Source organism: Apostichopus japonicus, chromosome 13 (genome assembly GCF_037975245.1).
Source record: "Apostichopus japonicus isolate 1M-3 chromosome 13, ASM3797524v1, whole genome shotgun sequence".
Classification (NCBI taxonomy): domain Eukaryota; kingdom Metazoa; phylum Echinodermata; class Holothuroidea; order Aspidochirotida; family Stichopodidae; genus Apostichopus; species Apostichopus japonicus.
This window is the reverse complement of record NC_092573.1, coordinates 20,728,629-20,741,105: the sequence shown is the minus strand read 5'-3', so window position 1 is coordinate 20,741,105 and position 12,477 is coordinate 20,728,629. Positions and strand designations below refer to the sequence as shown.

At 38.3% G+C, this 12,477-nt stretch overlaps 1 protein-coding gene across 4 annotated transcripts in view; it reads right to left on the bottom strand.

The window, feature by feature from the left end:
- LOC139978676 (uncharacterized) overlaps positions 1–12,477 on the bottom strand; it is a 47,645-nt gene that overhangs the window by 14,965 nt on the left and 20,203 nt on the right. For 3 of the 4 annotated variants that reach the window (XM_071989073.1, XM_071989071.1, XM_071989074.1), the window contains 4 exons: positions 8,633–8,678; positions 6,184–6,255; positions 1,748–1,818; positions 603–741 (listed from right to left, as the gene is read on the bottom strand). In XM_071989073.1, coding sequence (XP_071845174.1) covers positions 603–741; positions 1,748–1,818; positions 6,184–6,255; positions 8,633–8,678 — 328 coding nt within the window. Of the gene's footprint in view, positions 1–602; positions 742–1,747; positions 1,819–5,876; positions 5,949–6,183; positions 6,256–8,632; positions 8,679–12,477 lie in introns of all 4 variants that reach the window. The other variant, XM_071989072.1, reaches the window with a different exon arrangement.

Genomic DNA, 12,477 nt, shown 5'->3' with positions numbered 1-12,477 from the left:
TACGGAAGGAAAACAAACAGGTACCATTAAGGGAGGAGCTCTCTCATCGTCGGGTGGAGCACCAGTCCACATGGTATATCTAATTACACCTCAATTACACCACACAAGAACGATAACAGAAGTTTCCGAACTGATCATTCCAAACGTCTCAAATATATACTGTGAGATCTACGGGGTGTGATTTCCGCGGGCTGGATTTATTCGACTGCATCACAAATCTCATTTATCCTCGCTCGCACCTCCTCTCCTCCCTCTCAGCCCTGGCACCCTTTATACCAAATGTTTAGTTCCCAGCAGCGACATTTGACTTCTGAGAGAAAACGACACAACTCTTTTAAATTTACGCAGTCGGATCTACTTACCACACATATGAAGGAAATTTCAACCGTGTGTATCTCGAGTTGTCGTATTTACAAGTCAAAGTGTCACATTCACAAAACACACCGACAACCATCACAAAGATTCCCTCAACAGATTATGAACAGTTCAAACTCAATACATCAAAACCTGATCCAAAGTTATGATCCTGTGATCCCATACCAGGATCACATTCCTGTCAGAGGATCTTAAAACCTCAGGAAGGAAGATTAAGAGCAACTTACCACCTTGAGTTTATCCTCCAAGTCTCTGACTTTTTTTTCATACATTTCTTCATTCTCGGTAAATTTCTCCTCCTGGGCTTCCAAGGATTTGACATTGTTGTGCAACTGGTGGAGCTCCTCTTTCATTTGGCTAAGCGAACTGTCGATCAAAATGATATCAACGAAGTTTAAATATTTATCGTTTAATATACTGTGCTCACATGGCAATACCACCTTCCGAAAGATAACTTTGTATTTTGTCGCTTCGCTTTACTACTGTTGGGATGTCGGAAGACATTTTCCAATTTTCCCCGAAAATATATTAGTGAACACGCCTTGACATTAGGTACAGGTCTATCATTTATAAGAAAACACGTTTCTAGAGGAAAACAAACTCTCAGTGTTAGGAACATATCAATCCCTCGATTGATTTAATATCTTGATTCAATTTCTTTGGTTAGGTATATACCTAATCACACAACAGAACAAGAACCTGGCTGCAAAATCAAAACCAATTTGTTCCTATATCCGTTCCTGTACTGTTTAAACTTCTTTTCCTGGTATTGACAAAACTGAGGGTACCCGACCCATTAGAAGGCAAAAGTACTTCTCTGCATGCCTGTAGCATAAAAGAACTGTTGCAAATTTAGGGGGGCCCTGTTCACACTTTACATCTGGGCCAAGCGTGGAGCGCAGACTCCAGGAGTCTCACACCCAGCTTGGGAGACTTCATTCCTCATGTCAACACACTTCGGTTTTACATCAGATACCGATCGGAAAATTAACCTCTCCCCGAACTATTATCCTCCAAAATTCTCCATTCAACCCCCACGGCACAACTAAAGCTGGTTTATCAATTTATTCTAAATTTATCTGTTGGGATTTTGAATCATTGATTGATAGAAGTCGAGTCACTCCAAGATTAATGTATGTCGTCCAGTTACAGAGTTGTTGACAATTGACTATTCATAATCATGGACGTTAAAATATGAATCTAAGAGACTGACTTCAGTCAGCTTGCCGCTTTGATAACCCAATGATGGCTTCATCGCGAGTTCCTGCTTGCAAGGAGGATCTAAAATACATACATACACAGATACATTACATACATACAAACATACATACATACATACAAAAGAATTTCAACAGAGGGTGGTTGCTCTTACCTTTCGAAGGCTGCTGACCTCTCCTCAGACCGTGCAAGCTCCTCCTCTGTAACGGTCAGCTTACGAGAAGCCTAGAGTCAGATAGTGTTACAAGGAATGGACAAAATATCGTGAGAGAACACACTAGCAGATAAGGTTGAGTAGTCAAGCAAAGGAGGCCCACCTAAATACAGTATTTCTAACTTAGATCATGACCATCATCTTCAACGTTTGGGGGAAAAGGTCTCAATTCAATAGGTATTTTAGACACACCTTTCCTTAATGTCATCCTTAAAGCAGCTGATTTTGAATTTCTACTTAATTATTTACTTTCAGTTTTATTTTTTTAAAGTTATTTTTCTTCTATTTGAATTGTAGATTGTAGATGTTAGGTGGTCAGTTATTGCAATAGGTTAAGAGAAATTCATGGGATTTGGCAATCGTTTTGAGTTGTAGTCGAAAATCAATTATTTTTAATTAGGTTTTCTCAATTTGTAAATAAATCTTAACATTCTACCTAAATTTGACCCACTGTACTGCAACCTTACTTTGACATATAAACCCAATGTTTAATAAACGTTCTAAATATTTAGCCAGCTCAAGAATTAGCACACAAATAACCTTTCCAGAAAATTTGGGGAACCTTTTTTTTTTTAAGACTTGACACTGTATACGATTAATCAACCTATAACTACTGACACAGAAAACAATGCCCTTCAAAAACGTCATCCCATATTTGAACAATAATTGACTATAAAATATCATAGGAAAGTTTGATCATAAAGAGTCCTAAGGGGAGAGTGAAAACAGAATGGTTTTTCTTTCATTGTTTTTTATTGGCGGACAGTTGCTATGGTAATAATAGTCCGCAATACCATCTTGCAATTCAGGATATAGGTAATCGGTAACCAAATGCCTATTTTTTAATCTCGTTCAGTGTTCTCAAATTTCCCTTAATCTTTTTTTAAAAATTGCAAGAATATTTTTATAGCAAGTTTTACTTTCGTTAGTATTGCTTTTCAAAATCATACCTGAAAGTCTCTTTCGTACTTTAAAACTATTTTGATTTGAAGTCCGGGTTCTCAAATATAGAAATTATATAGTTAGATGGTCAGATTAAATTGCTCGATGTGGTCTATGACAATAATGTTATATCCTTAAACATCGATATTATTAAACATTCGAAGAGTGATATAAAATCTCAGTGATTATAACATTGAGAATGTTACAGGGATATGCCGGTGACAGAAGCTAGAATGTTCCATAAAGATTTGAAATTTTGCGCCACTAAGTGAATATCACAACCAAAAGAGAGCACACTTTATCTGTGAAATTGTGGACTTTCAAAATTTGGTGAAATTTGATGAATGTATCTGGCAACAAATTCCTGAATGCCATCATCATCATTGTCATCATCATCACCATTATCATGACAACTTTTTAGAAGTGAAAAGGTCTTTGTTTGATATTTTTGTTATGATAATATGTAAATTATAAAACATACTAGACACAGTAGAATGCGGTGCTTAGGTTGTGGGGAGACAGGTAAGTGGGGAACGAAGTAAATATCATGCCTCAACAAAGTAAGCCAGCATTGTTTCAGAAAATCTACATTTAAATGAAGCCTTGAAATTCAGACTAGAAAGTCAAATCAATTAGAGCAATCACTTCAAAATCATTGATACAAATTTTTCACAGTTTGGTCTACATTTCTAGTTGTTTGAAAATTGAGATTGCAATTACGATGCCCCCTCCCCCCTCCCCTTCATTTTCTTGAATCCATTCTATCCTCAACATTTCGTTCCCCATAAACCGCTCATATGAGTATCACACCTGAATTAGTGTTTTATATGCGCAACTTCCTAATTCAATTTTAACAAATTTATAAACTGTACATATATCAAGTAGTTTAAAGCATGGTTTCAATAGTTCTAATATATGGTATATACTTTCTGAGCCCCCCCCCACCCCTCCCCCACCAATGTCTGTCACCGGAATATCCCTTTAAACATATAAAAAGACAATAATGAATATTGATCATTGAAATGCTACTGTATGATAAATGACATGAACTAAAACATGATAGTGGCAAATGCTCTAGGCAGCTGACAGACCTAACATGCCCACCAAATGAATCTCATGACCTGTTTTAATCTTGGCCAGTTTTGTCATTTGTATTTTTCGCTTTTGGAAGACCCTGGCCTTTGGAAGAAGGCAAACCACTCTCCGTGAAATTCTTTCTGCTAAGATGGATTCATGATAAATCCACCGACAACCAACTACAGGAACTGTCTTTTTAAATCTTCAAAATCATGTTTTATTTTTCTATTTTTGTTTTTTTTGGGAATATGCAGCTAGAATACTAGCCTGCTCGACCATCACGGTGTCTGACACATACAGTATCAGAGAACATTTACCAGGAAAACAATTTACCTTTTTTTTGGAGCTCCTTTTGGAACCAATGGATGCCTTTATTGGGATCATTCGAAATTGCATTCATCATTAAATTGTTGTAAAGTGTTGGTTGACATGAATCTCTCAGCTGCTATGAGCATGATCATAACCGTATTACATTTTAAACACAAAAAGCACACACTGTCATCAAAACATACAGTGAGTCATGCAAGCAAACGGGGAGCCCTACTTAACCAAGCGTCTCCACAGCACGACGAAATCAAGGGCCCATTCGCAATCTCTGCCATGGGAAATTTGGAAAATTTTCAGAATTTTGAGTCCAACCTTGCATGTCTGCCTCAGCCTCGACTTAGCTTTCACCCTCCCCCCTACCGCCCCCCCTCACTAGTATCCTTAATATCCTCAAACCAGCTCCCCCTACATTCTTTTTAGTATTTTACACGCAGACGATTATTTGTCTCATGAAATTTTAGATTAGAACGTCAGTTTTTAAGCATTTTCCATGACCCAACAGGCCATTGATAACTCAACAGTTACCCCCCTCCCCCAATGTTGCGCCTCTCCCCAACCTCCCCCCGTCACACACCAAAATTGTCAATATGCCGAAGAATAGCAGGAATTTTCCATGACTATTACCAGAACTTAATCTCCCACACCTCTTTTCTAAATTTTTGTTAAATAAGACCTCTCATGTGAATGAATTAATCATAAAACAAGCTAGGGAAATTCAGGCTTTTTACTGGCTAAACTATGCCAGTCAATTTCAATATTCGTCAGTAGAACATAAGAGGCACCAACAATTTTTCTGCCAGTGCAAAAAATGATTGTGTCTGTATAAATTTCGAATTGAAAATTTTAACTTGGAAATTTGATTTTTAGCCAACACATTTTGTGTGCACTAGCATTTTCTAGCATGTGGCATACAATTGAAATTCTAGGCCTGATATATTACCTGGGAGAGGATTTTTTTAAATCATTTTCTATTCCTTTTATCTCACTAAACAATTTTTTTTTCTCCAAAGGGTCATGCAAGGCGAGACGGACATGCAAAAATAACACAGCAATCAAAAACATTGTTAGCAGTGACAAGGAATCGACACGGATCAAATCCAGGGTGTGATGCCTACGTACGGGCCGATACGAAGGCTGCAGGATGGGAACGATGACTCTATGGCGATAGAACCGATGTGCTGAATCACTCCCGACTTGCCTCTGCGCAAACTCACTTCATTTATCCAACAAAAGAAATGCTCACAAAATGCCACTCTTCTGAATACGAAGTGTTTTTGTTTCTTTTTTGGCTTGTTTTAACTTCTTTGACGCTAAGCTTGACAGTTCAGATGTTCGAACGAGAGTTATGGCAACATTTTTATTGGGTAGACTGGTCACAGTTGCACTGGCCATGATGCACACTTAACTGTACTAATGTTCAAATGCAAGATGCACTGCATGACCAGTGCATTTCGTGAACCTGTGAAAAACCATGAAAAGTACTATATAAGGAATAGATTTTTTTTTCCTTTTTTTTTTTTTTTTTTTGTATTTTATACTTTTGTGGGTAATTTCTTCTGAAAAATTGAGAATACTTTGAAGGAGGTAAAATACTTCCTCGTAAAAGTTTGAGCAGAAGCGAAGACTTGCATCACAACCAAACAACTTAACAGTTTGCGCACACACTCCCTCCCTCCTCCCCTCCTCCCTTCCTCCCCCGTCCCTTTTGGGCGCAGAATGGTACCTCTTCAAACTTCCTTTCGCTATCCTCCGTAGCCTCCTTAGTGGTCGAAACCTTTGATTCCAACTCGCTAATCTGGCGACGCATATGACACGGGAAAGGTTTTGATTAGTTGGTGGACAACGGATGTGGAGAAATGAAAAAAAACGGCAGGGGGAAGAAAAAATAAACGTAAAAGAATGGAACAGAAAACATAAAAGAATGGAACGAAAAGCATAAAAGAATGGAACGAAAAACTAAAATGCAGGAGAAGCAAGCAGACAGCAGTCTGGAAACATTGAATCATTCCAGTGACCGACGGATTTGATACCTCATCGTATTTCCGGTCACTGTCCTCCAAACTGGTCTTGGACGACATCACCTGGGTTTCCAGCTCTGACATCTGTGATTTTACATGCCATGAAAAATGTTTCAAGTTACACAAGACAAGTTACACAAGACAAGTTACACAAGACAAGTTACATACATAGTAGATACAACAGCAGTTCAAAATTTCTTTGGCTCTGGGTCGGTCTTAGTTGCATTCCTCTAGAGCCCCTCCCACACACATCCCCCGCCCTCCTGTCCCTCCACAAACTGCATTTGCATTTAAACTTCATTATGACTGCCACATCACACAGTATTAATTTATGGCTTCATTTAAAAATATATATATATAATACATGTAAATGAGCAAAGTCAAATATGATATCAACGTTTGTTTGAAAATCCAAGTCTCATCCCCAAAGTAAAGTAGCTCATTCCAAAGTGATGAAATAAAAAAAACATTTTGGGAACAATGCTATCATGTTATCACTTTTAAAGATGTTAACATTTTTCAATAATAAAATTTGTTTACACCAAAATTAACGTACTACTGTCATCTCAAGAAAGAAGGGGAAAAAAGGGGAGAGGGAAACTAATCTGTAGCAAAATAGTTGTACATCTGATAACCATCCACTCAAGCTTTGGAGTGGGGCTCAAATTCCTTCCTAGATGCACACACCTGTTTCACCAAGCCATTAACTGAACAAGGAAGTTACCGTACTTCACCATCTATCGTACATTATAGGTACATGTAATTATTCCTACACTACTGCTTGCCTGTGACCTAGTAAACTAAATCACTCGAAAAGTCTGAAACTTGAATCTGACGAAGACGAGGGGCAAATCCTTGAATATCAACAGTTCAGCGATACTAATCCTATTAAATTTAAACTGATATAAACTAATATCACTTTCAACATACAACTGAGTGAGTGTGTGTGACTTCACATATTTAATTTCACGGAAGTACCGTTTATAATATCAAGAATATTTTGAAATCAAGTTGGATAGAAAAGTAATTGCCTCATTTCATAGTGTCCTACCTGCTGTGTTGTATCTCGTTACCACCCCCCCCCCTTTCCCTCCCCCTTTTATTCAATACTTTTGGTATCAGAAAAGCTGAGGATACCTTTTTCAAAATGGATGGCCAACCATCCACAATCAAGCCTGCCCAATGCTATGGTCTGTTTAATTTTATGACCATACAGTACACACTGTCACAGTAAATGAAGAAACTAGCCACAACCCACATATAAATATACTCTGAGACTATAGATACAAAAGGCTAGGCTGAAAAGAAAAGTTTCCCTATCAAGAGACATCACTATGACCACTTGTGCAAACTGTCACATCAGTCAGACCTGTCAGTATATATGTGTCTGTAATGTTGTCTGTCTGTCTGCTGACTTAAAGTCACACCTCTTATTTTTCTCTGCTATTTTTTCTTCTCATCTGAGTATTTTGCACAACTCATGTCATGTTACTAGTAAGATAAAACTTTTTTTTGTGGTCTGTAGGACATTATCCCCTAGCTACATGACACATTCTAAATCTGGTCGGTACTAACCCTCTCCACTACTAACATCTTACGATTGGACGGGCCCCACTCGATACTTTCTCCAATGGTCAGATTTGTTTACCAGCTCTTGAAAAGCAAACCTACAATCGACTGCAGACATATAAAATAAATGAGCATTCTATGTGAAGAAAACATCCTCAAAGGAGAGATGTGACCACAACAGCAAGAAATGCATTCCTTCTGCCTACCCAAGCATGAGCAATGAAATTGGAACAACTAGGTTCCTCTTGGAGCCTTTAAAAAGAGAGAGTCTGACAAACAAGGAAGCCTATTGCATCCATCCTGGTTCGACTGACTATTTCCATTCTGTGGGAGGCTGTTAATTTTTTGCCGCCCGGCGAAAGGTCGAGTCGAATGGTGCTTCTACTTCCTAGACCAAGAGGAATGATCTCTTAAGCATCAAGGGTGGCCGGGTTTGCTCTTACAGTACAGTAGGTGTGGTTCGTCTATTCTTCAAAATGTTACTAATTAAGACAGGAAGCCACTAGCCCCTTGATGATACTTTGTCAAGTTTCAAATGTCCAATGTTCTTCAACGGAAGTACTGGAATGATATCACTTTTCTGAGATCTCGAACAGTAACTTGTGTAAACTGGTTATTTTGACAGTTGTCCTGCTAAGTTATTGTAGTCAAGGTCATAAGTTTCATAATAATCCAACGTAGATGTCAATGGACTGCTGACCAGCTTTTAAACAGACATGTCGATCCAAAGACACAATTTTACAATGTCCTACATGTCCAAGTCATTACTGTAGACGTCAACATCCTCTTTTGCTCCTTTCCGACTTAACATCCACCCCAGCCCCCCTTCCCACCCGCACATCTTCGTCTCACTTGAGGTGAAATCACCCAAAAAAAGACAGAACGGCCTTACCCTCTCATCATCTGCCGCACTCCTGCTCTCAAGTACTTTCCTTTGCCTGCAAAGATAAAAATTGTAAGAAATTAAAATCGATTGGTTATAATTATGACAGCTGTCAGAAAAACAATCCCCGCAAATGACAGTCTTGTCAGACACACCTGTGAAAGCAATAGATGTGTCCACTAGAAGATCTGTTCAACTTTTACAGAGCAGTACTGATATAAATTCCAAGAATCCCCCCCCCCCCCCAAAAAAAAAATTTTTATTTTCAATTGAACAGAACTTGAAGCACAAAACAATCATGTTATATTACAGGTAATACAGTATGGTACAAGTACAGATTTAACGGAAAGTTGCTCTCATCCACACTGGGTGTCAAATTCACTATTATACAATGGGCGAGATATTTTGTTTTTTATGTTTGCTCTGAGCAGGATTGGGGATTTGTCAACAGTGTAGATAGTTAATACTTGGACAGACCTCAGAAAGATTCAAGATTCTCATTAGTCACTTTGTCCTCCCTACCTGTGTTAACTATTTAACATGCAAAACTTCAAGGTAGCATACAGACCTGTATATATGATTAGGTTCCATTAATGCTTGCACATAATGATTCAGTAGTCCATACACCTTGCTGGCCACATAAATTTTTGATTTTGGTTTTTAAAAGCTCAACATGATTATGACAACTTCTGTAACTTTTTAGAAACCAAAAATTGTAGATTCTGGAAACTTGATCAAAATATAGCAAGTAAGCCAAAATGTAGTAACGGCACTACAGCACTTTCAGTACATATCTTAAAACAATAATGCTGAAATATATGGTAGCTGAATTTAGGATGCAATGCTGTGACCAAAACCCAAACTAATGGAGTGAATAAGTGTGACCGCAAGGTTCTCCATACATGTAATACTTGGATGTATGTGATTAAGTACAACAGTATTCCAGACACATAAAAGTGGGGACAGGTAAGTTATATGTCACTGTGAAGTTTCTCTCAAGGAAGCCAGTTACAAAATGATGATATTGTCATAGCCACAGTAACAATCCAATATAAACACTGTATTATTTGACTGACTGCCAGGCCATATTGAAGCCATACTGCTAGAAGTTATGAAAACATGAATGTATCCCACAACCATCACTAACTGCATGCTGCTACCTGTCATAGTGTCAACATACAGTGAATGCCAGTATGGGATATATCAAGAATAACATACAGTCATGTAGTACTGTACTGCATAGTGAGGGGTTTACATATTGCTCTGTGCAGTTGCTTCATACTGCATACTGAAATAGCAACATTGACCTTATTATTCCAACCTGGGAACTGAGGTCACACACAGAGCAATTACAAAAGCAGCCCCATCCAATCACTATGGTAACCTCTAATAAACAACCTTCAACTGGCAATAGGAAATGAAAGTGCAAACAGAAAGGGTATTTAGTGGGTGGGTATGACATCAAGCCAGACAAACTATGTAGAAGTTCAGAGATGGGAAGTCTGAGAGATATGTATTTGAGTGACATGATATTCATAACCAGACGCCTGATTAAGGAGTGTAGGCTTTTTTAATGTCACACAAAATGAGTCTCTTTCTACTTCCTGCCTGGCACTGTAATACACACATACATGCAAAATGAAGCAGGATCTCGGGGCGATTTAACAATCTCATTTTGAAAGTGCCATTTCTTTATGCCTCATGAATCACACAAACAAACCTGAAAAAAATACCCACACTGATTCTTTGTAGAAATATCTGCAATGCTTAGTTTGGGTAGGAAACTGCTCAAAGTTTAATAGAAAGTTGACTCCATGTGATATAAGATATAAAGCTTTTCAGTATAATTCCAGCATATACCATATATACTCTATGCATGCATGCATGTGTGTGTGTGTGCACTGCATGTGTACAGGTGTAAAGTCCTATATATACTCTATGCATGCATGCATGTGTGTGTGTGTGCACTGTACGTGGACAGGTGTAAAGTCCCGCCTACGATACAGTACTTGGCTTTTTTAATGTACACAACTGACAGGGAGATTATGTGGGATCTACTACCAGCACATTATTATATTACCAATACTGCTATATATATATGAATTAGCACTTCCATGGTGCAACAAGCCTAGCCAAGAGACAATTATTTCCATAGCGACTGCCACGGATGATAACAAAACTGACATCAGACGGGCACCGCTACCGCACAGTTAACTTCTCAAACTTGCGCTGTGTGTTTACATCCTGGTGTAGCTGTACGTTGCTGATTGCAATTTGCATAATTAATGCCAACTTGCATTACTTCAAGCCAAGAGGCTACAAAACTGTAAAACTTCCTTATAAATTAAGTACAGTATAATATGCCGAGCGCCGACTCGATGATGCTCTGTCAAACGAATCCATTACCAGTCTAACACCGAGAGAAACTAGGATGTGTAGGAGGGAGCCAGAGTGATCGATCAACATGTTAAAATTAGTGAAATGTACTTACAGTACGAGACACACAAACTATAGTACCTGCCTGTAAGTTTAGTGCATACAGTAAGTTACCCTGGATGGTGTTCCAGAAAAAAAACTTGTTATTCAGACAATTGCAATGATGGCCATAGCACCTTAGCCTGGAATGCTCTACCCTCCATACTGTACAAAAAAGTTTGTTTGTACTGGGTCAATATAAGCTATACTATGGGCTTGAACCCATAGCCAGCAAGAGGGCACCAGACTTACAATGACCTGTAATACCACTGTATATGAACAGTACTGTAAATTTTAGTAAGGTTACTATGGTGACCATTTCAAAAGATTTTGACAGGTGTGGCTTTCAACTCAAGCTGAGGCTCCAAAGTTCAAGGAAGATTTCTGTAGCTTGGTGCGTGCTTTTTACATAGGATTTGTTACAAACTTCCATTAAACAAGATCTTTGCTAATAAAGAGTCACAAAAGAGATCAAACTGTAAACCAAGAACGATTTAGACATTTTACTCTCTGTGCAATTAATAAACTCCTTTCAGAAGAAACACTGTATTCTTCCAAATCGACAACAATGTGGAACGTCTTTATTTGGCAATCGCAGAACTTCGTTGGTTTTCTTTTCCAAAGGTACAGTAGTGCAGAAAACCTTTCTCCAGCTTTCAAATGCCAATCCTTCACCAACTAATGATCTAGCCTCTTATCAAAGCCTCATATATAAATCCCCGCAGAGCTGCTGCATGTTATTAAAAGTATGGCCACACTGAACATTTTCCACTGCAAATTACACCGTGTTTCTGTAGCTGCAGATATATAATCTACAAATTAATGCGGCATGCATGTGTCTGAGCTGTGGACTTGTGTGTGTCATTGTTCACTCTTCATTAAACAGTTGTAGTAGTAGTACTGTATTATTACTCAACAGACAGTGTATACAGTAAAGGTCCATTACACACAGACTGTACGGTGGTAGTCTGCTATGCAAACTACCGGTGTATTTTCAAGATGCCATTGAAATATATGTGCACAACAAGCGAGGCACTGCTCTACATGTGCACAAGGCAGGGTGTGACTCACAGTCTGTGTCATACTGTATCTGTATGACTATGGTGTTGATTTATGAGGAGGGAATGACATAAAATTGGAACATCATATATGTTGTCTACTTGAGCTAGCTTAAGTACTAATAGACAGATAGTTGTTTCAACTATTTGGAAGTAAATATAACATTTACTTGGTTTTCCATTTAGTAACATTTGTAATGGTTGTTGTTGGTTTAAGCCACCTTCTACCCTACCCTTTCCAAACTCAGTAGACTGGATACTTAAAAATATGGTGATAATCACCTATTCTCCTCCAGGGATGTGCTCAGCAATGGTTGAGTG